The sequence below is a fragment of the Cebus imitator genome, unplaced genomic scaffold (assembly GCF_001604975.1).
Source record: "Cebus imitator isolate Cc_AM_T3 unplaced genomic scaffold, Cebus_imitator-1.0 Scaffold55, whole genome shotgun sequence".
Lineage (NCBI taxonomy): Eukaryota > Metazoa > Chordata > Mammalia > Primates > Cebidae > Cebus > Cebus imitator.
In genome coordinates, this window is record NW_016107370.1 from 2508853 (window position 1) to 2533075 (window position 24223).

General features: G+C 45.7%; 1 protein-coding gene across 3 annotated transcripts in view; it reads right to left on the reverse strand.

Annotated features, from left to right (window-relative positions):
* The window catches only part of CCBE1 (collagen and calcium binding EGF domains 1), a 275934-nt gene that overhangs the window by 7988 nt on the left and 243723 nt on the right, over positions 1-24223 (reverse strand). For 2 of the 3 annotated variants that reach the window (XM_037738624.1, XM_017528842.2), the window contains exons 6-10: positions 20266-20366; positions 10736-10856; positions 1773-1912; positions 1640-1675; positions 240-275 (exon numbers count right to left, since the gene is read on the reverse strand). In XM_037738624.1, the coding sequence (XP_037594552.1) occupies positions 240-275; positions 1640-1675; positions 1773-1912; positions 10736-10856; positions 20266-20366 (434 nt within the window). The remainder of the gene's footprint in view (positions 1-239; positions 276-1639; positions 1676-1772; positions 1913-10735; positions 10857-20265; positions 20367-24223) is intronic. The other variant, XM_017528843.2, reaches the window with a different exon arrangement.

A 24223-nucleotide genomic window follows, 5' to 3' on the forward strand; every position in this document is an offset into this window, starting at 1 on the left:
AAAAAAAAAAAATTAGCCATGATAAAAGAAAAAACAACAGAAAACAAATTTGAAAAATAAATCCAAACTAGCAGCTTAGGGTTTCTATGACTCTCTTCCTAACCACATACTTCTATTCAGGTGGGCTGAGTGGCATCAGGAAGGGGCGGGCTTTTCCTACTAGACCAACCTACAGGCTCATCAGAGCTGCATCTCTGAGAACGTTCCCCTGGGGAAGCAGGACAGAGAGTGCTACTTACCGGAGACCCTCTGGGCCCAGGAGCTCCTCTCTCCCCCTAAAAACAGAGAGGCCAGGGTTAGCTTTCTAGAGCACGTGGCTGCCACAGCAATGGTCTCTCTTTATACACCCACCATAGCCACTTCCCTGCACAAAACCACAAATATTTTCTATAGAAACCATATGTAAAACTGAGCTGGACTCATGGGACCACTTATATGAACAGCATGCTTGGGTTAAGTGTCTCTCATTCTGATTTCCCTCGAGCCCATGTATTTTCAAACCTTCCTGGCAAGAGGAACGTTCCTATTTCCCAGCAGCGTGTGGAGTAACAAACTTTCTGAAGTAACTCATACTGACTTCTTTGTGAGGCAAAAAAAGAGCAGGCAGCTCTCACAGGGGAACTACCTGCTTGCAAAAGAATAGGTTTTCAAGTCCTGTTCCTGATTTGAAAACCTCTCAGAAATGGAAACACACACAAAACTATCCTGTGAAGCAACACTGGTTAAGGAGAAAAACACATGTGACTGTCACAACGCAGAGGCTTATTTAAAATGTATCAGGGTCATTTTTCCTACGACTGGTTGTGGTGGTTGTTTCTGTCTTCTGGGATGATTCTGCAATTTAAAAAGTGGCTACTCAGATTTTGTTACAAGCTTTGGGGAAAAAGTTGTATCTGGTATCTGAGTCTCGGTTTTGCTGAATGCAAAATGGGGATGGTAAACAGTGTGTGTTGAGCTTTCCCAGATGCTAGTGCAAGAGGTAGAAAGTGAGAGACCCTCAGGCTGGGAGCAGTGATTCATGCCTGAAATCCCAGCACTTTGGGAGGCCGAGATGGGCAGATCATCTGAGCTCAGGGGTTTGAGGCCAGCCTGGGTAACGTGGCAAAATCCCGTTTCTACTAAAAAATCCAAAAACACAGGTACATGCCTGTGTTCCCAGCTACTCGGGAGGCTGAGACAGGACAACTCGGCTTGAGCTCGGGAGGCGGAGGTTGCAGTGAGCTGGGATTGTGCCACTGCACTCCAACCTGGATGACAGAGCCAGACCCTGTCTCCAAAAAAAAAAAAAAAAAAAAAAAAAGGCCTGAGGCCGGGTACAGTGCTCAATCCTAGCACTTTGGGAGGCTGAGGTGGGCAGATCGCCTGAGGTCAAGAGTTCCAGACCAGCCTGACCAACATGATGAAACCCTGTCTCTACTAAAAATACAAAAATTAGCTGGGTGTCATGGCAGGCACCTGTAATCCCAGCTCCTCAAGAGGCTGAGGCAGGGAGAATTGCTTGAACTGGGGAGGCAGAGGTTGTAATGAGCTGAGATTACACCACTGTACTCCAGCCTGGGCAACAGAGCAAGACTCTGTCTAAAAAAAAAAATTGAAAGGGGGAGACCTTCAGCTTGTGAGGACCACTCAAAAGACTTACCTTAGAACCATCTCTTCCTGGTGCACCTGGTGGACCCTACAATACAAAAGGATCTGGCTTAACCAAAGGCAAAAGCATGAGACAAAAACACACTTTCCCCACACAGGAAGCAGATCTCTGATAAGATACTGACCACAGGGCCCCTTCGGCCTTGTTTAATGTGGGACAGATCAGGAGATGGTCCCATGGGTCCCATTGAGCCCCGAGGGCCGGGCTGCCCAGGAGGGCCTGGCATACCGGGGAAGCCTGGGCTTCCCTTTGGTCCTGGTGAGCCTGTAATCAAAGAACACCTCATTAGCTCACAGCACACGAGAAGGACAAAGGGCCCTGGCTAACAAGAGTCCCGGGCCCCTGCAGCCATTTCTGTTTGCTCTCTCTCTGCCTTTGCCTTCTGACATCTGCATCAGGATGTCCCACGGGCATTTTAAACTCGATTAGATGAAAAGTGGCTTCCCCATCTTCCTCTCTTTTCACGCACCGCCAGTCGCCCATCCACTCAAGTAAAAAACTGGAGAGTCTTCCTCTGTGTTTCCCTATTTCTCCTGTTTGAATTAGTGGCCAGCTCCTGTGCACTTCACCTCTTTCACATCTCACAGCTGTCTGCTCCCCTCTGTTTCCTGGATCACAGCAGAGTAGTGACTACCACAGCGGCGAAGTGGTTACTGTGGCCGGAGAGCAGTTAAGAGGACAGGGTTGAGCATCAGGGAGACTTGGGTTTAAATCTTTCACAGCTTGCCTGAGCTACCTGAGCCTTCGTTTCTCATCTCATCTGGGCTAATAAAAATCCTCTTATAGCGTAGTTCTATTAAATGAGATTCCAGATATACACACACCACTGAGTATAGTACTCTGCACATATTAAGTACAAAAACAAATCTGTGAGGCCTTCCTTATATTTGCTTTCACTCTTGCCTCATTGCTAATCTCTCTGCCCCACACCAGTCTTGTTTGCCCTTTGCCCATTTTTGACATTTCTACAGCGATGACATATCAAAAACCAGTCTTACTATGTAACCCACCTACTTTTGCCCCTTTTGGTGCAAATGTCTCAAGGCACTGGGTGGGTCAGCAAACTCACTCTCTCTTGCAGGCCCCAGAGAAATATCCATTACATCTTAGTGAGGGGTAGGAAATGTTCTTCTGGCCAAGATTTGCCACAGATACAAGGCATGCTGGGGGATGAGTCGGGGGCTCTGGGGAAGATGATCTCACCTCAAGGCCCAGAAGTATAGGGCATGCTTAGGATTCCAGCTGGAGCAGGAGAAATGAAAATGTCCCCTTGCCCCACAGCTCTAGCATGGAGTAAGTCATAGCAATCTACCATTGGGGGAAGGGCAAGTGTGTGGAGAGAACCCATCTGTGGCACAGGTGTGTGTGTAGGGGTTGCTGAAACCTAAAGAGTATAAACACTGAGAAAAATCCACTGGCAACCTAGGCCTCCACTAAGCACAAGGAAATAGGATCCTACCACTGGAGGAATTATTTGAAGACTGTGGGACACAAAGTAAATATAGTGACGATAAAGCCAAAATCCAGTTCAGTTATTCATTGGACTGACTCAGCTTCCCATGGCAGTGGCCTGACCAAAGAAGAGGGTACCCCTCTCCAGGAGTGATAACTACATACCTGTCTCTACTGTTTCTCTGCAAATGATGTCTGGCATTCAATCCAAAATTTTCAGGCACATAGCAAAAAGGGCTGGGCACACTGGCTCATGCCTGTAATCCTAGCACTTTGGGAGGCTGAGGTGGGCGGATCACCTGAGGTCAGGAGTTTGAGAGCAGCCTGGCCAACATGGTGAAACCCCATCTCTACTAAAAGTACAAAAAATTAGCTGGGCATGGTGGTGCGTGCCTGTAATCCCAGCTACTCAGGAGGCTGAGGCAGGAGAATTGCCTGAACCCAGGAGGCAGAGGCTGCGGTGAGCTGAGATCTAGCCATTGCATTCCAGCCTGGGTAACAAGAGCCAAACTCCATCCTCCCCACCTAAAAAAAAAAAAAAATTAGCCAGGCGCAGTAGCGGGTGCCTGTAATCCCAGCTACTCAGGAGGTGGAAGTTGTAGTGAGCCGAGATCGCACTACTGTAGCCGGAGTGACAGAGTGAGACTCCATCTTAAAAAAAAAAAAAAAAAAAGGGTAAACCAAAAACCACATTGTCAAGTGATAGAACAATCAGCAGAACAATTCTCAGAGGAGACCCAGATGTTGGAATGATGAGCTATGGGGCTTTAAAATAACAGTATGTGAAAGGTGCTGGTGGAAAAGATAAACAGCTTGTCTCAGCAGATGAGTAAGGCACTGGGTGAGATGGAAATTAAAGGAAAAAAGTCAAACAGAAATAAAAAATAGAGTATCATAGAGGAAAATGATATAGGCTCATCAGCAGACTGCTCACAGCTAAGCAAAGAATCAGTGAAAAAGTAAGTCAATAGTTACTCAAAGTGACTCACAAAGAGGAAAATAAAATGAAGCATCCAAAAGAGGTGGATAGTATTGAACTGTCTAACATAAGTGTAATTGGAGTTCAGGGAGAAAAAGGAAGCCCTATAGTAGCTCCCCTCTTCATAAAGCATAAAGCTCAAACTCCTCAGCATAGTGTCCTTGTTCATTCCTGTCTTTCTGGCCAAGCGTTTTCCCCCCTATTGCCTCCTTCATCACCCGGTAGTCCCCATCCTCCCTGAATAAACCATGCCACAGCACACGATCCAGCTCAGACTACTCTTCTCTCCTCTCCTGCCTCGTCTCCATCCCCACAGATCACCTATCTCCAAAAACGTCTTAACATCTCCCCCGTCATACAAACAACTATCCTCAGACAGGCACAAAAACAGATGACTTGTTCTTAAACTCGGTACAGTCTCAGCGCTGTGTGGATACAGGCCTTGGAAAGTAAGAATTAACTGCTTACCTCATTGCACATGTTGGCAGCATATCTATAAGGTACGTTTATATACATTCACACACTGCACATGTGTTTTCTGTTTATGTATACCATTTTCTTCTGAGCATTCGTAACATTTACAAATTGGGGCCAGGTGCAGTGGCTCGTGCCTGTAATCCCAGCACTTTGAGAGGCTGGGGCGGGCAGATCACTTGAGGTCAGGAGTTTGAGACCAGCCTGGCCAACATGGTGAAACCTGTCTCTACTAAAAGTACAAAAATTAGCTGGGCATGGTGGTGTGTGCCTGTAGTCCCAGTTGCTCGGGAGGCCATGTCAGGAGAATCTCCTGAACCCAGGAGGCAAAGGTTGCAGTGAGCCCAGACTGTGCCACTGCACTCCAGCCTGGGCAACAGAGTGAGACTCCAACTCAAAAATAAATAAATGAATAAAAATTGGGATATTTCATATAAAAATCTGGGTTTCTGGCTCTGGTTTGAAACAGGAAGCACGAAAACCCCAATTCCATCATCAGCACAACCAACTGGAGCTGTCAGTAGGGGCTGCCGCTGTACACGGGTGAGTACTCCCTGGTTTGATTCAGTGCCCCTGCTTCCAGGTGCTCCTGCCCAGCTCCGCCTATGTACCTATGTGACCTGCCCATTTCTGTAGATGTTGAGGGGTTGTGTTTTAAAATTCTATTCAGAGGCCTTTAGTGACACAGTATTGACACAAAATTAACTGAGTTAAACAAGAAGTCGTCTGTTTTTGTGCCTGACAGTTGTTTGCCTGTGCCAGAACCTCGTTATACCACCTTATCATGGAAGCTGATGGGGAAGAGACCTTTAGGCGTCATCTATCTTGACCCACAGCACAGAGAGCTGTAAACAGCTGCTTTGTATTGGGTTGGGTTTGCGGTGTTTCCCCACTTGTGTATGGAACACAGCCTGTCTGCCCACAGCGGGCACTCCAGGGGGCACCTTGCTGGCTGAAGGGCTGTGGCTGTGTAAAGTGTGGGACAGCACCTGGAAGCAGACGTCAGCATGTTCACCTCTGCTTCAGGCCTTGAACATCAGCTAGGGGGATGAGGGAAGAGGGAGTGGGAGCCTGGAGAGCATTTTTACAAACTTATAAAAAATACACAACACACACTTTTCCATCTTAACTTTTTTTTTTTTTTTGAGATAGAGTGCAACTCAGCTCACTGCAACCTCTGTCTCCCAGGTTCAAGCAATTCTCCTGCCTCAGCCTCCCAAGTAGCTGGGATTACAGGCACCCACCACCACCCCCGGCTAATTTTTTGTATTTTTAGTACAGACGGGGTTTCATCATGTTGGCCAGGTTGACCTCAAGTTATCTGGCTGCCTCAACCTCCCAAAGTGCAGGCATGAGCGGCCATGCCCAGCCCATCTTAACTATTTTAAATGTAGTGTTTAGTCTTGTTAAGTACATTCCCATTGTCGTGCAACAGATCTCTGTGACTTTCTCATCCTGTAAAACTGAAACTCTAGGCCATTGAATAACTCCCCATTTTCCACTCCACTTAGCCTTTGATAACCACTATTCTACTTTCTGTTTCTGTGAGTTTGATTATTTTAGATACCTTATATAAGTGTAATTTTATAGTGTCTATCATTTTTGACTAGCTTATTTCACTTAGCCTAATATCCTTAAGATTCATCTATGTTGTAGCCTGTGTCAAAATTTCCATGTTTTTAAAGGCTGAATAATATTCCATTGTATGTATATGTCACATTTTGTTTTTCCATTCTTATCCATTGATGGACACTTGGGTCACTTCAACCTCTTGACTATTGTGAAAAGTGCTGCTATGAAGATGGGTGTGCAAATATCTCTTCAAGATCCTGCTTTTAGTTCTTTGGGGTATATATCCAGGAGTGAGATTCCTGGATCAAATATACATATATACATACATACATATGTGTGTGTGTGTGTGTGTGTGTGTTGTATTTGTGTTTGTGTATTTGTGTGTGTGTGTGTGTGTTGTATGTATTTGTGTTTGTGTGTGTATTTGTGTGTGTGTGTGTTGTATGTATGTGTGTGTGTGTGTGTGTGGTGTATGTATTTGTGTGTGTGTCTGTATTTGTGTGTGGTGTATGTATTTGTGTGTGTGTGTGTGTGTGTGTGTGTGTGTGTGTGTGTGNTTTGTGTGTGTGTCTGTATTTGTGTGTGGTGTATGTATTTGTGTGTGTGTGTGTGTGTGTGTGTGTGTGTGTGTGTGTGTGTTTGTGTATGTTTTTTTTTTTAGATAGGGCCTCTCTGTTGCCTAGGCTCAGGACTCCTGAGCCCATGTGATCCTCCTGCTTAAGTCTCCTGATATGTTTAATTTTTTGATGAATCTCCATATTCTTTTCCATAGTGATTGAGTCATTTTATGTTCACACCGACAGTGCACAGGGTTCCACTTTTATCACATCCCTGTCAATACTTATTTTCTCTCATTTTTCTTTTTGAGATGGGGTATTGTCCTGTCACTCAAGCAGGAATGTGATGCTGTGTTCACGGCTCACTGTGGGCTTGACCTCCTGGGCTCAAGCGATCCTCCCACCTCAGCCTGCTGAGTAGCTGGGACTACAGCCTGGCTAGTTTAATTTTTTATTTTTTTAATGCAGACAGGGTCTCCCTATGTTTCCCTAGCTTATATATTTTTTTAAGTAGTCGCCATCCTACTGGGTGTGGGATGGTATCTCACTGTAGTTTTGGTTTGCAATGCTCTAATGACCAGTGATGTTGAGTACCTTTTAATATGGTTCTTGGCCATTTGTATATTTTCTTTGGAGAAATGTCTATTCAAGCCCTTTTCCCATCTTTTTAATCAGGTGCTTTTTTGTTGAATTATAGAAGTTCTTATATATCCTAGATGTTAACCCCTTATCAGATATACAACTTACAATTATTTTCTTCCATTCTGCAGGTTGTTTTTGGTCTGTTGATCGTTTGCTTTGAGACATAGAAATTTAAGTTTGATCTAGTCCATTTATCTACTTCTGCTTTTGCTGCCTATGCTTTTGGGGCCATATCCAAGAAATCATCACCAAATCCAATGTCATAAAGCTTTCCTCTATGTTTTTTTCTAGGACTTTCATAGTTTTCAGGTCTTACATTTCACTCTTTAATTCATTTTGAGTTAACTTTTGTATATGGTGTAAGGTAAGGGTCCATCCTCATTCTTCTGTATGTAGAAGAACATTGGGTTTTAACCCACTTTAGATCATCAGCTCTGTGAGAATATGGATTGTATCTTATTTATTAGCATATCCTCAGACAGTCCTGGATACATAGTAAGCTGTTTAGTAAATGTTTCTCGTTAAAATGATTGCATTGAAGAGACTGAGAAGATTGCTATGCCATACTTTTCTCATAATTGTTCTTTTAAATGCACATAGTAATTACTTTTTGATCACACCTAACCCCTAGTACTGACAGAGCAGTGACAGGATGGAATGACTTTCAGACTCCAGAAAAATAAAACAAAGAAACAAAGACTTCAGACTCTTCATATTTAGATGAGTCTTTTTTAGTTCACAGAATAATTAAGCCAAAGTCAACAGCAGTTAATGTTCCATCCAAACATGTCCACACCCCTACTCTTAATACTGGCTCCAGGTGTATCTACAAAGTTTGGGAAGGGTGTCAGATCCCTCCTTTAACTAAATATTTTAACTCCAGTAGCACAAAAAGAGGCCAGAGATAATATCTCACCTACAGTTACACAATCAGTAGACTACCGAGATCACAGTATATTGAGTGCCTTTGAAATGTGGGACTTTGATATACAAATGGCAGCACCTGAAGTATGACAGCAGAGGGCAGAAAGCAGCTGCCACCCCCTTACCACCAAAGTCAAACAGATTCCAACCCAGCCTAGTTTCCTGTATTGGTGCTCCAGTCTGATTCACCACAGGCCTCGGAACTGGATTTTTATTTAAGGGTGAGAGAAAGCCTATTAGTTTTCTAGCTTCCCTAGTAAGTCTCAATGGTGGGTACCACAAACACTCGAAGTTAAGAGAGAAGGATATGGGATTGGAACGTCCCCATTCAAAGGACGGGTCTGTTGCCAAAGCTTATTCATTCTCAATCACTCTCAGCTCCATCAAGGACCCTGGACAGCTCAAACCCTGTTATAAGCCAAATGGCAGCATTGGAGAAGAAAGCTTGCAAGGCATTTATTAAACAAGACAGCCAATGGCTCCCCTGTTCCTACAGTTGTTTTTCTTCCAGCGATCTATAGACTGGCCTGGAGTTGACTTCCTCCAGGAAAGCAAAGCAAGAGCATTCTCTTAGATGGGGGTAGAGAGCACTGTGCTGGGAAGTGGTTTATAAGGAGAGACTCCAGTCTGTTTAGAAGCAGCCAGAGGGTGCCTGTGTGAAGCGTTTGCTGCAAAAAACTCTACCATAACCCAGAGTACCTCAGGCCAAGGGAATGAACAAGGATAAAACAAATCCTGAACCGTCTTATTCTCTGGATGGACTGAGACCCAGACTTGTGTTTGAAGAGTTTAAGACATAGTGGAGAGGAAACACATAAATCCTCTGTGAAGAACTCTGAGCTTTTGTTCCGGCTGACTTTCCAACTGAAAATCCACCTGTGTCCTTCCTGCTTGGGCAAATTCTACCAGTCTTCCACGTCCAGATCAAACCTAAATGCCACTGATCACTGCAGGCTACAGTGTCCTCTACCTTGAAGTTCCCACAGCTGGAAGCATCTGTGTACTCACCTGGAGGGCTTGTGGATACTGTCCTATTCTATTTGCATTTGCCCTATGTGTCTGGTCTTCCCAATTAGGATGTCAAGAGGTCATTCATAACACCTAGCACACTGCTAAACAATGATAGCCAGGGAGAAGGCACTCACAGGTTTAGAATCATTTGCTAACACTAATATCATTTCCCTTACCAGCGTAGAGGAAAAAAAATATATTGCTCTATCTATGGAGGGACTCAAAATATAAAATAACTTGGAACTATTTTTTTTAAGTTCTCATTGTGTATTTCCTGATGAAATGATAGGATGTTCAGGATTTTGGTCCAATTAATAAGGGTGAATCTTCAGAAACAGTATGCTGACTGAAAGAAGCCAAAAATATATATTCATAAGAAGAGTACATATAAAGATTCTAGTGATATGGAGTTCTAGAACAGGTGACATTACAGTGAAAGGAAGCAGGCCAGTGTCTGCCTAGACTGGGGGTTGTAGAAGTAAACATGTGCACATGGACACAAGGGAAATTTCTGGGGTGATGGAAATGTTCTATATAGGCTGGGTGCAGTGGCTCACGGCACTGCAAAGTAATCCCTGCACTTCGGGAGGCCAAGGCGGGAGGATCACGAGGTCAAGAGATCAAGACCATCCTGGCTAACATGGTGAAATTCTGTCTCTGCCAAAAATACAAAAAATTAGCTGAGTGTGGTGGCACATGCCTGTAGTCCCAGCTACTCAGGAGACTGAGGCAGGAGAATCGCCTGAAACCAGGAGGCAGAGGTTGCTGTGAGTTGAGATTGCGCCACTGCACTTCAGCCTGGGTGACAGAGTGAGACTCTGTCTCAAAAAAAAAAAAAACCACACAAAAAGCAAAAAAACAAAAAACCAGTGACCTATATCTTGAAATCTAGGATGAGAGTTATATGGGTAACTCAAACTGTAATTGAAGTGATTATATTATGTATCATTTGTAAGTCAATACAGTTAGTTGACTTATAAAAACATATAGCTAGGTATAAAAATAAATACAGGTATAAATATGCTAACAATAAGGGAGGGTGGAAGGAAGATTGGGGAGTAGTAGGAAGAGGCTGGCTCTGAGTTATTAGAACTGGGTGATGAGCCTCGAGCCGGGCGGGTGGCGGGGAGGGTGGCCCATAATACTGTTCTATTTCTGTGTAAGTTAGAATGTTTCCAGAATAAAGTTTAAGGTAGTTTTCATTTTGTTTTTTAACTTAAAATGATCTTTAGGAATCTTATCCAATCCCACAACGAGTTTTTTCTTCCAAGTTGCTATTGGCTGTGACGATTTCTCAGGCGTGAGGGCCTATTTCCCAAGGCCCTCTCATTGCATGGCTGTGTGGCAGCCCCATGGACACTTGCCTGTTTCTCCTCGATGGAAGCTGGAGAATACTGTCCAGCTCCCACCCATTCTGAACTTTTGGCAGCCTTTTTCTGATGGTGATCACCCTCCTATGCCCTCTTCCAAACTCACCGGGAGGGCCCTGGCCCCCAGGCAGGCCAGGAGGTCCTGGAAGGTAGGCGTTTGAGGCCAGCACCTTGTCACCAGTAATATACTTGCCCAAGTCAGCAGCATTGTTGGGGAGCAGGGCAATCTGGAAGGAGAAGAGGAAGCCTCAGTCAGGAAGCAATGGCAGAGGAGAGCCTCACATTTGTCTTGGTGGTAGAAGCTGCAAAGCCTTTCCCTGAGACATATGTATATATTTTTTACTAGAGCTAGTTAGAACTTAGAGGAACTATAAAGAGCCCCTTTCTAAACCTAGAGGCCTTCTAAGGTAAACAACTTGCATGAGATTACTCAGCTAGTTAGTGGGTGAGCTTAGATAAGCTCCAGAAGGCCTAGATGTCACTAGAACTCATTATTACCATAATTAATAGGGCCTACTTATTTCATACTCTCAATTTATTACCTATTTTATATCTCAAGCATTTACTGAACACCTGCTATGTGCAGGTCCTGTGCTCAGTTCTGTGGCTACAGTGGTGATCAAGACATGGTCCCTGCCCTAAAAGAACTCTCAGCCTTGGGAGCCAGGACCGAGAACGTGGCTGACAGTTCCCCTGAGCACCAAGTGCTGACCTTCAGGACAACTGGCCAGTAGTGACTGTGGTGGTTGTAAAATGTGTCCACAAATTCTTTGATACTTTTCCCTTCAAGGGTAGAAGCTAATTTCCCATCCCGTGAGAAGTGTGGGCTGGCCTTGATGACTTGCTTTTCGTGAATAGAATATGACAGAAGCATGGGGCTTCTGAGATTAGGTTAAAATGCACTGAGGCTTTCCCCTTGCTCTCTTTCATCACTCATTCATTTTAGGGGAAGCCAGAGGGCAGCAATTAATGAATGACTGCATTTTTGGATATCAGGTAAACTGTATTCACTTCTGAAGCCTTTAGTGAAAGCTGAATGCTGCAAACCTCCATTTCCACACTGGCTAAAAGAAACATCACCACCCACCTGTTCAGCTTGAGGATGAAGGGAGGAAATATATGTTGGGTGCCTAGCACAGGCCCTGGAACATTCTAAGTGCTTGATAAATGGTTGTTCTGGTCTCTTCCCTCCAAGAAGCTAATTCAAGGGATGCAAAGCCAAGTGGAGAAGGGCACATTTCTGAGGGTGAAAGCCACGCCCAGAGGACCCTGTATCTTGGAGTTCTGTGGAAAGCAGACATCTCTGCCGTTTTCTGAGGCACACTGCATTTGTTCCCCCATCCTCCTAGATGAGGCCCTGCTCAGGGACCCGCTGGCTGGAGGAAAAGGCAGTCTCTAAGAAGGCACACTGGCAGATCCCATCCTGACCCTGTGGAGTGCTCAGAGGCTCTAAAACCCATCTTTGGATCTGAGCTTACAAGAGAGGTACCTACTATCTGTGCATGATCAGAGGTGGCCAACTTGTGAACATTTCACAGCTGTGAAAACGTTGTGTCCTATGGGGTTTGACATTGCACAGAGCACTAAATTAACAGTTGTGCAAGCTCCTTTCCCCAAGGCTTATTTAACTCTGAATTAAAACTTAAGAGTTGAATGCTGATTTGAACAAAGATGGTTCTCTTTACTTCCCGCTTTCATGGAAAAAAGCACTTGCCACCTCTCATTTCTTTTTCAGGAATCACCTCCTTCCCCAAGGGCCTAAAGACTTACTCTCACGTTCTAATGCAGCAGAGTGAGGCACATCCAATGATGCTACAAAAATAACCCCAGAGACTTCAGGGCCTGAATGTTTTAAATAGGAAAAGAACTCTAGCAGGGATTAGGACAACTGGCTTGATAGTGACATAGCAGGGCAATGGAGTAAAAGACGAGCGTGGGATCTTGAATCCTCCAAGCACAGGCCCGAACGGATCATAAGGGAGGCTACAAAGTACATCTACTCAACTACAGCCGAGATCCCACACTGTGCATGACTAAGGTAGACTTGGGAGAGCTTTGCTGCCCGAGACGATCCTATCCACCTTCAGAAGGGCCTCAGTCTCTAGCAGTGGTGTCTCCTTCTGAGCTTGGAGGATTGCATTCAGCATGCCCCTTACGGAATATGGTTCTGATGAAGATCTCTGGCGAAGATCCCATTCGCCTGCTGTGTAGCTGCTGGGTTTGGGGCTCTTTCAATACAGCTTTAAGATGAGCTTTTTGGTTTGAGATGAAATCTTGTTCTGTTACCCAGGCTGGAGTGCAGTGGCACAATCTCTGCTCACTGCAACCTCTGCCTCCCAAGTTCAAGCGATTCTCCTGCCTCAGCCTCCTGAGTAGCTGGGACTACAGGCATGTGCCACCATGTCCTGGCTACTTTTCTGTATTTTTGGTAGAGACAGGGTTTTGCCACATTGGCCAGGCTGGTCTTGAACTCCTAGCCTCAGGTGATCCGCCCACCTCAGCCTCCCAAAGTGCTGGGATTACAGGTGTGAGCCACTGAATCCAGCCTAAGAACTGATGATCTTTTTTAGTTACAAGGGCAGATATTCTTACCAACAGAAGAAATCCAATATTAAGGAAACACGACTATCATCGTAATATGTGGTTTGCATTTTGGCATATAGCCTTTACCTGATATACTTTGTGGAAAATAAATTCTTCTGGCTCCTTTGTAAGGTGACTGCCCTATTCCTGTATCCCATTAACCCCTTAACAAAGCACTGGAGATTCTTCTACAAGGTAAAACCATGAGAAAGTCCAAGAGGCTTTTGGCTGTATCTTCATTGTACAGCATGAAGAACAAATAGAGCCATGAGGCTGATGGGGGTTGATCCTGCTCCCCCGGCTCAGTCTCCCTCACATACCTGCAGAGCAGGGGGCAGGCTTTCCTGCAGTCAAGAGTTCTATTCCCACTTCAGCTTCCCAAGTGTTCTATTTGAATCTGGGATGATCCCTAGTCTGGAACCTCCTCAAGAGGGTACTTTTTCCCATCTGGGGTGCCAAGTGAAATCAAACCTACTGAAATCTACCCAGCTTAGAGTGCAAGGATGTTCAAGGGACAGGAAACAGAGCGTCTTTTAGATGCTTTGACACTGTCTTCCAAAGGGTGCCCTCAGGATCCTTAGGACTTCTGAGCACACACTCCTAGAAAGGCTCAGAGCCCTTTAGCTAGTTCTAAAGTCCCAGGGAAAGGACAGCCTTGCAGGCTCATGGGCTAAGACATTCCTGACCATCACTGCCTTCCAGACGTAGGATTTTCCTCCACACTTTGAGAAGACCTAGTGCTCCATGAAAGACAGAAGGAATGCTGCCCTGCTAGGGATGCCGCTGGTTCAATTCCTGCAATGGTTAATACTGAGTGTCAACTTGATTGAAGGATGCAAAGTATTGCTCCTGGGTGTGTCCGTGAGGGTGCTGCCAAAGGAGATTACCATTGAGTCAATGGACTGGGAGAGGCAGACCCACCCTCAGTCTGGGTGGGCACCATCTAATCAGCTGCCAGCGCAGCTAGAAGAAAGCAGGCAGGCAGAAGATGCAAGAGCAGACCTGCTGAGTCTTCCGGCCTTCCTCTTTCCCCTGTGCTGGATGCTCCCTGCCCTTGAACATCAGACTCCACGTTCTTCAGCTTTTGGACTCTTGGACATACACCAGTGATTTGCCAGGGGCTCTCAGGCCTTTAGCCACAGACTGAAGGCTGCGCTGTTGTCTTCCCTACTTTTGAGGTTCTGGGACTCAGACTGATCCAGCACTGGCTTCCTTGCTTCTCAACTTGCAGACGGCCTATTGGGAGACTTTACCTTGTGACTGTGTGAGTCAATTCTCCTTAATAAATTCCCTTTCATACGTACATCTGTCCTATTAGTTCTGTCCCTCTAGAGATCCCTGATACAATTCCCCTGTGATTGTTACTCAGAATTCAGTAGAGATGACTGTAAGAATCAAAATCTCGTACAATCTGAAAGTAGCTTTGCACAATTTCAAGTCAGGGCTCATGGTTCAGAGTCACCATTGGGACATAACCGTGTCCCTGAGACACATTTAAAATGGTGCTGACATCCCCATGTCATAGCAATAGATCACCTAACCTTCATGTATGTGTCTGTGGCCCTGGGGAGGAAGAGGAGTGAACCAGTGAGTGAGTGAAATGTACCAGTAAATCTACTGCAGCCATGGGGCAGCGGGTCAGCATTGGCAGCTGAAGCCTCATCCGATTTTATCATTGGCTTCCAACTAAGAACCTGAAATGTTGATCCCACCCCCGGGCCTTGGCATGAGGCAGAGGTACCTTAACATCTCAGCCCTGCCACTTTCTACCTGCGGGATCTTGAGTAAGCGACACAACCTGGATTTCCTCATCTATAAAATAGGGACGGTAATGGCCACCTGAAAGCACTGCTGGAGGGTTAAAGTGATGTCGTCTTTAACATGCCTGACCCAGCTGACCCAGCGTCCAGCCAGTCACAGACCCAGCAGAAACGCTGTCTGGCGAGCTGCGTGCTACGGCTCACACCTGCAATCCCAGCACTTTGGAAGGCCAAGGGGGGCGGATGACTTGAGGTCAGGAGTTGGAGACCAGCCTGCCCAACATCATGGAACCCTGTCTCTGCTAAAAATACAAAAACTAGCTGGGCGTGGTGGCGCATACCTGTAGTCCCAGCTACTCCGGAGGCTGAGGTCAGGAGAGTCGCTTGAACCCAGGACAGTGAGGTTGCAGTGAGCCAAGACTGCACCACTGCACTCCAGCCTGGGTGACAAAGTGAGACTCTGTCAAACAACAAAAAAAGAATTGCTGTCTGGGCTTTCTCCTGGCTTTGTTCCTAAGTAGCTGTGTGATATTGTTAAGTCTCTTCATCCTTCCTTTTCAAGGCTACAAAATAATTGTTTTCAATACAAGATCAAGTCTTCATATTTAAAATTGTGTAAACAGGACCTCAGGATGAGACCTGCACATGGATGGGCTCCAGAGATGTTTCCCTGTGCCCCTAGTCCTCTATGCTTCGTTTGGTGCCTTGTAAAAGTTACAAGGTAAGGTGGCAAATGTTGACCTCAATGTCCCAGCTGACCTCCTGTTGGGTGGCTGCATCCTGGCTCCCTTCGGCCCCTGTGCGGCAGCAGAATGAATGCAGAGTGAAGGCACTGGCCCTTTAGAGGTGGCTGCCCAGAATCTCTGGCCCCACTTTCTGCATAAACACAGCTGAGGATGGGCTGAGGGATGCCAGGAGTTTGGGAGGAAGGTTGTAATAATATAAAGCGTCTGCGTTTCTCCTGGATTCCAGTCAGTGGAATTATGTGTATCATTTATCTTGTGCTAACCTTTTTAAGAGAGCTCCTGCCTCAAAGAGCTGTTAGGATGCATCTGTGAGATGTCTCTTGTAAAGCACTTTGTAGAGGGCTAACAAATAACATTTTTACTTGCTAAACATTTGTAGAGCTTTTTCTAGATGGATGGCACTGTTCTCAGTCCTTTATAAATATTAACATTTGTTATCACAAAATCCCCAGGCAGGTTTTATTGTTGTCATTTTTTAAAAGTAGAGCTGAGGTACCGAGAGGTTAAATACTTACTCAGAGTCACACAGCCAGCAAATGGTGGGGCTAGAATTTAAACTTAGCCTATCTGCTTCCAGAATCTGTGCTCCTAACCACTAAACCAGCAGTGACCTAAGGTCACTTAAAAAATGTTTTTTGTAGACTGAGTCTTGCTCTGTCACCCAGGCTGGAGTGCAGTGGTGCAATCTCAGCTCACTGTAACCTCCGCCTCCTGGGTTCAAGTGATTCTCCTGCCTCAGCCTCCCAAGGATCTGGGATTACAGGCACCCACCATGACTCCCAACTAATTTTTGTATTTTTTTAATAGAGATGAGGTTTCACCATGTTGGCCAGACTGGTCTCAAACTCCTGACCTCAAGTGATCCACCTGCCTTGGTCTCCTAAAGTGCTGACATCACAGGCATGAGCCACTGTGCCCGGCCTGCAGTCACTTTAATATGGATTGGTCTTCCCAATAATCCTGGGAAGACCCATTTTATAGAGTAGCAGAGGAAACCACACATTATTGAGAAGCCATATACCTGCCAGAGGCAAAGGTGGTGTTAGAGTGAGCTAGTGCAGCCATCGGGTGGCAAATCTGCTCACTTGAAACCTTAGGGCCTCTAAATTCTCAAGCCTGACTGCTGGCCCGACTCCATTCGGCCATCGTTTCCTGATTTCACACCGCTAGCTTGGTTTCCCCGTAAAACCTAAGTTTATTTCAGGCAGCATCCTCTCCATAGCGTTTTGTATTTCCCCATTTCCCAGCCCACAGCAGGTGCTCAACAAGACTTCCTGAATGATTATCCACACTTCCCACAACTGCTCAACATGGAGAGAGTTGCTGGCTTAAGAGAAGAGACAGAGATTCTCAACGCCCTAAGCAGCCACCCAGGGAGGCTGAGCACACCAGTCAGTCCGGGACAGGTTTAGCACAGGCCTCTCTTTCTGGAGTCTCCCTTCCCAGAGGACTCTCTGCAGCAATTCCACTCTCAAATCCCATAGCTCCTGCTGCCAGAACACAAGCAACTTAAAAAAAAAGGACAAGCGAGTTGGCACTGAATTTTAAGTGCTCTTGTGGGACAGAGACCCATCTAAAACTTAAATGACGGGCATCTCATCTATCCCCCCTCTCCCTTTCTCACCAAATCATTTGTTTTCTTCCCACGCCACAGAAGAAGTGGCAGAGGTGGAGGCACTGAGGTCTATGTATCATTTAAAAACATGTTTTTATTGCAAAATAAAGAACGTGGAAACATCATGAGACAAGTAACTTAGCAAATTATTATTAAGCAATCACCCTTTAGGTGGAGCAAACCACCATGGCACATGTTTACCTCGGTAACAAACCCGCCCATCCTGCACATGGACCCCAGAACTTAAAAATAAAAAAAAGCACTCTTTCAAAGAACCCCCAAATCAATCAACAGAACTTTGCCAGCCACCCTAGACCCCTCCCTGCACAGGGCCCGTCCCAATCAGCCTCCACTCTTCCCCAGAAGTCCCCGTTTTCCTTTTAATCACTTCCTGTTTTTAAAAAAATAATGTATCACCCAGCTGTGCACACCTAGGTAGTATGGTTTAGTTTTGCTCATTTAAAAAGTGATAGGTCTTTTAAGTTTCCTGTTGTCTGCAGACTACCAGAACCCAGGCCATCTGACCTGTAGTATTTCTCGCGGTTGGAATGTTGCTGACTGTACATTCGCGGTACAGTGCAACGTGTTTAAACACCATTTTATGCTTGGGGTTGGCCGTGGTCTAGGACCGCTGGCATCTCCTTCTTGGCTAATGTTTATCTGAGCAGATGTCCTACATTCTTCTGTGAACAAATGGCATTAGCAGCAGCAAAATGATATTAAAAACCAACTGACAATCCGAACGCTGGTACGAGCGTAGAAGTGAGAGGACCCAGGTTTCAGGTCTGCCCTCTCGGGCAGTTATTTCACCTCTCTGAGACCACCAGTATCTTTTTCACAGGGTCAGGATGCTCATTAAATGGGATTCTGGATATAATGCTTTATAAGCTGTAGAATGCAAGACATTCTAATAGGAACCTTTAGAAATGACTCGCTCCTCATAACATTCTTTGAAAGTCTGCATTAGCTTGGGATTGCTCCAATGCATTTGCAGAAAGATTTTGGTATAAGGTAGAACGATTCTAGTCCAACTCAATTGTGTAAGAGTTACTGGAGCATTAAGATGACCTAGTAGATTTTTATGTAGCTCTCTAGCAGGGTCTTTGAGGGTGAAAAGTATTTCGATGCAAATTTCTCCACTTCTTTTCATATTTTTATTTTCATGCATCACAAGAGAACATGGCAGGGAGGTTAAGGGAAAACCACATGTTGATTTAGCAACTGTATTTCTGAACAATCTGTGATATTTAGCGCCCTTGTTCGTAAACATCATCCTGGTTGGAAGTAAATTCCCTAAGGCATACAAATTGTTTCCAGGGAAGGAGAGTGAGGGTAGCTTTATGCCTTAAGAGGTACACCTGAAGATACTGATCAACTACCTGCCCCAAGCTCTTCCAGCTTATGAAATGCAAACTTACTTCTTCCTCCAACCCTTCTCTGGGTATGTTCAATACCACTAACATCAGTTCAAGCTCAACCTGAGGATAACTGTGTTGGATGTATTTATGTCTCTGTGTTTATAGTGACAGACACACAAGGTTTTCTGCCTAGTCTTCCTATTAGGATCATAAGCTATTTAGGGTTAAATCTATATTTTATTCATAATTATCCATCAGATGTATACAAGTTTCTGTTAAGCTAATCACATTGTCAATGTCGTAAAAATAAAAGGCTTGCAAACCATTTCTCTCCTCAGCCTGTTTATTTACTGAACTGGTAGCTGTGGCTTTCATTAGGGGCTGGCTACATGTTTGTTGAATATGGGAAAGATACCATCTCATGCTTACTCTCAAGCCCTTCAGCATCACTGGATGCCAAAGTTCGACAGTGCAGACGCACTTCTCTGATGTGCTAAGAGCCTTGAATGGAAACAGTTAAATAAACAAACCAAGAAGATTATGTTTTATCAGTGTGAGGGTGATTTCTGAGTCACTGACAAACTAGCAAACTGACCGACCTTAGGCATAATAAATACTGTTTATCTGGGTTCAGGACAGTTGTTCAAGAAGTCAGATTGCCGGGTCCATCCCAGGGCGTTACAGCAGAATGGTGTTACTAGAAACCGCATATTCCATCAGGCATTCATACAGCCTTTCATAAACTGCATTGGTTCTCATCCTTGGTGACATGAAGTGCCCACAAGGATGCTTTTCTAGGTGCAGGGAGCTCAGAAAGGGCACAGACTATAGTTTTCAAAAGCGAGAAAGCAAGCTGCCGCAGAAATTCCTCATCAGCTTGTGCCAGTTTATAGAGACAATATTCTCCATAAGTAATACAGAGATCTTAGATAAAACACACAGGGTCCCAGGACATGTCAGGAAATTCATTTTTCTGTTTGAGATGGAGTTTCGCTTTTGTTGTCTGGGCTGGAGCGCAATGGAGCCGTCTCCGCTCCCTGCAACCTCTACCTTCCAGATTCAAGTGATTCTCCTGCCTCAGCCTCCTGAGTAGCTGGGAGTACAGGTGCCTGCCATCATGCCTGGCTACTTTTTTTGTATTTTTAGTAGAGATGGGGTTTCACGATGTTAGCCAGGCTGGTCTTGAACTCCTGACCTCAGGTGATCCGTCTGCCTCAGCCTCCCAAAATGCTGGGGTTATGGGCATGAGTCACCACACTCAGCTTGAAATTTATGAGAAGTTGCAACCGTCATAGCTCACCCTCGCTATGGCTCTGCCACGTGTCCCTTACCTAGTGTTGATTTTAGTAATCGCCTCTGCAATCCTTCACCATCATTGTGTCCTGTTGCCCCTTGGACCGCTCTGAGGGTGAGCAAAGCATCCCAAGTCCGTCCAAACCTCACTGGCATCAACTGCGTGAATGCTCAATGTGGATAATGGTTTATTTTCTATCATTTGTAAATATTCTTCCAGCTGGCCTTGGCCAAGCCCTTCTCCCGTCACGCGTTACCGTTCCCACCCTGGTGGCACCTACCTTTTGCTTCAGCTGTAGCACGGTCTGCTTCATCTGGTAGAACTCCTTGCATGTGGCACAGCAAGTTCCAGCTTTCACAGCGTTCTCAGACTTCTCATGGCCTGTGAAAGGAGATGCGCTCAGTCCTGTCTGGTGGGCTGGATGCAAGCCAGACCCGGAGAGACAGTGTTGGGAAGGGTGGTCCCAGGGACAGAGCAGCTGACAGCGGGACATGCAAGGGCCAGCTGTGGACGATTTTACAGCTTTTGGGTCCTGCCTGCATGACCCAGGGTCAGGGAATAGTGGAGGACAGAGGGAGATGAGCCCTAAGAGAAGCTGAGCTCAGCTGTTCCTGTTTAGACATGCCAGGAAGACTCTATTCTTCCTCTTTCATGTGTGAAAATGCAGACGTGGCCCTTTTATCAGTGCTTTTCCAGGAGGCAGGCTCTATAAATCTGACATGATTTATACTTCCCTTAAAGCGCCAATGTTCACACACTGTAAATATTCCCCAAGCTCAGGCACTGGGCCTCAAAGCTGCCTTTATCGCCTCTGCTAATCCAGTTCTTCAAAGGGAGCAGGGCAGTGGGCTGGGAGCTGACCTCACTGACGTGTGAGGCCAGGATGGGAAATGCGCCAGGCCCTTTGCCACCCATCTGGGGCCAATCGGGACAACAATGGGCAGGCAGTCAGGCCCATCTGCTGCCGAGGGTCCCAAAGCACTGCTGTGGAACATTAGGTGCTCCACGAGCTTTTTGTAAAAACTTTTGCTAAAGGAAAACTGGGTGAAGAACGTGGTGATGTGGTCAAGAATACTGACAGCTGTCTTCTTTCTGGCACTGGAATGGGCTAGCCCAAGCCTGCATGCTGTGGCGACCAGGCACCTGGGTCACCTTGCCGCTGAGGACTGTGCCGAAGGTGGCAGTGGTGTGTGCAGAAAGTGTGAGGCTGAAGGTGTTTTGTTAGGGCAGGCAGGACAGTGCGACACCCAGGGAAGCATAAACTGTCCTCGCTTAGCAGCCCTTTGGTGTTGGGCCAGGTTTGTGGTGTGTGTGACATAATAACCAGGACTATCTAGAACGCCTACGGGGGACAGTCGGGTAATGCGTGACCATCTCTTTTGCTTCCTGGGCCGTACACTTTGCTTAACTGTTCCTCCCCTCTGCAGAGCCCTCTGTTCCATCTCCACTTGTTGAATCCCATCAAGACCCAGATCTAATGTTCCATGAAACCTGCCCTCTCCGCCCACAGAAGTCTGGAAATCAGGCGGCATTTACCATGTGTCCCTCCCACTCACGGGTTGGCCTTCTAGGCTTCCCTGGAGGGCAGCTCTTAGGGCACATGCCAGCGTGTAAGCTGCCTTACAAAGAAGAACCAGGCTCACTTCTTTGTATGTCACATAATGAATGCTCAAAAAATGTTTGGAAATGGATTGTTACAGGTTGAATTGTGTCCTCCTGTTTGCCAATTCATGGGAAGTCCAGATTCTCAGTGCTTTAGAATCTGACTTCATTAGGAAACAGGATCACTGCAGATAAAATGAGTTAAGATGAAGTTATGCTGCAGTAGGGTGGGATCCTAGGCCAATATGACTGGTGTCCTTATACAAAGGGGAAACATGCCCACAGGGAGAATGCTATGTGAAGATGAAGGCAGAAGTCAGAGGCAGTGGAAGCCAAGGAACGCCAAAATTGCCTGCAGATGACCAGATGCTGCGGAAAGGCACGATTGTTCTGCACAGCCCTTAGAAGAAACCAACCCTGCTGATGCCTTGGACTTTGAACCTCAGACCAGAGACACATTTCTAAGCCACTTATTTTGTGGCATTTTGCTAAGAAATGGACACATGAATGGATGGAGGGAGAGAGGCATGAGGGCAGCCTGCATGCAGGCGAATCCTCCTTACATAGCCTGGCTGCCCAGTCCTCTCCCTGGTGACATGGGGTGACCAGGGCTTCTGCTCCTCGGGAGGTGAGCAGACCCAGAGGCAATCGGGCAGCTGAGCGCTCACACTCACACTATGTATCTGCAGCACAGCAGCAGGCAGTGTCAGTGCTCACCTGCTGCACTGCCCCCCCTGCACCGTGGGAGATCTGGGGCTGGCAGCACCTGAGCTAGGCACACATTTCTCACGCCAGCAGGTTGACACAAATGACGCCATGCTGTGTAGCGGAGTTGCCACAAGTGACAGTGTAATTATTGAATATACAGGGTCAACCTAGCTTTTCGGGCAGGTTTTCAATGCATAATTGGAGAAAAACACTTGAATCTCTGCAAAAGTGGCAGTTTTAAAAAATCCACTTCACGTGTAAGCAATGTAACAGGGCCATTTTGCTAATGCCTGCTTTCCAGGTGAATTCCCATAGCTTGCCCACCTGTACTCACTTAATTGGCACACTGGACGGTTGGTTTTGACTCACTGCAGCTGTGTGATAATGAGCTGAGCAGTAAAGGGGAATAAGGAAGGTCTTGTCTCAGAGTTGGTGGAGTGAACTGATTATCAACACAAACTGATTATCAACACAACCCACTGTTCTAGGTTCAGGTTCCATCTCTGTCACTGAATAGACTCAGGGATCTTGGGCAGGTTACTTGACCTCTACAATCCCCACTTGCATCGGCCACAGCACTGGAACAATTCCTGTCACATGTGGCCACTGTGATGACTGGGCAAGGTAATGCATGGAAAACCCTTGAGAAAGAGCTTGGCTGGAGGGAGATGGGAGGGGGTGCCTAGCAGTTTTCAGGCCCACCAAACCCTTTACATTTCCTTTGCCTGATAATCCCAGAACACGGAGCAACAGTATTAACATGAATAACAAAACGAGGCAAGTGACGGCTGGTGACTTCCTGAAGGTCATCTAGCAGGTGGGTCATCTAGCAAGTATCTGAGGCGGGTTTAGAATGAGTTGTCCTGAAATTAAATCTAATACCTTTTCCACAAATCAGATAGTTTCCTTTGGGTTTTTAAGTCCCTGTTCAATGTATCAGTGTATAATGTTGGAGTTGAATGTTCCTGAGAACCAGAATTACTCAGTTCAATCTCCAACCGAGTAAGTCATGCAAATTTCCGTGCAATAATATACTTAATTGTAAAGGGCTGAAGCCTTAACTTTTCTTGTGCTAACTCCAGGAAATGGTGGGCTCTTGCATGAAAAGATGGCCCAGGCTCCAGGTTTATTAGGTTAATACCTAAGGACAGTTGAATGACATCCATCTTTCCCAACTAGTCTTTCATCCATTCCATTTTATCTTCTGGTCAGTTTTTACAATACCATCAACTAACTCATCCATTTATTCATCCATCCACCCACCTATCTTCCCATCCATTCCATCTTCCTAACCACTTATCCAACCACCCATCCATCCATCCATCTTTCCCTTCTGTATCTGCTATTAGCCAGGTCCTGCATCAGGCATTGAGAATGCAAAAATAAGTGCGAATACCTGTTTAATAATTTTTAATTCACCTTTAAGGATCTAGCCCTGTTGACAGAGCTGGGCCACCATGAACAAAAGTTAAAAGCTCATCTTTCCGTCACTTCTAATTTTACATACTCAGTGAAATTCTCCAAGTGTTAGTGTGATTAAATAATTTGACAATTTCATAACATAAACCTCTTTACCAGATTCTAGACTATTTCATTTAGATAATCGAATATTAGAACATAAATCTTTAGTTCAATCTCTTTTATAGGTAAGGAGAATAAGATCCAGAGGGAGAAAGTAACTTGCTTTGGGTCTTTCAGATTGCTGTGTGTAGAGACCACAAACTCAAAGGGTCCCAACTGGCTGTTTTGGAGGGGTGGGTGCACGCAGTGAGCCTACTGTTGAGAATTCTGTTGAGAACACCTGAGAGCTCTCTGCCAGCCAGGGTCCGGGGCAGAAGCTCTGCTGAGTTACCTGTTGCATGAAAATTCCTGGGCTGTTTTCTGTTCCTTTGTGGAATTATCCGAAAACAGAGAGCCAAGATTAACAT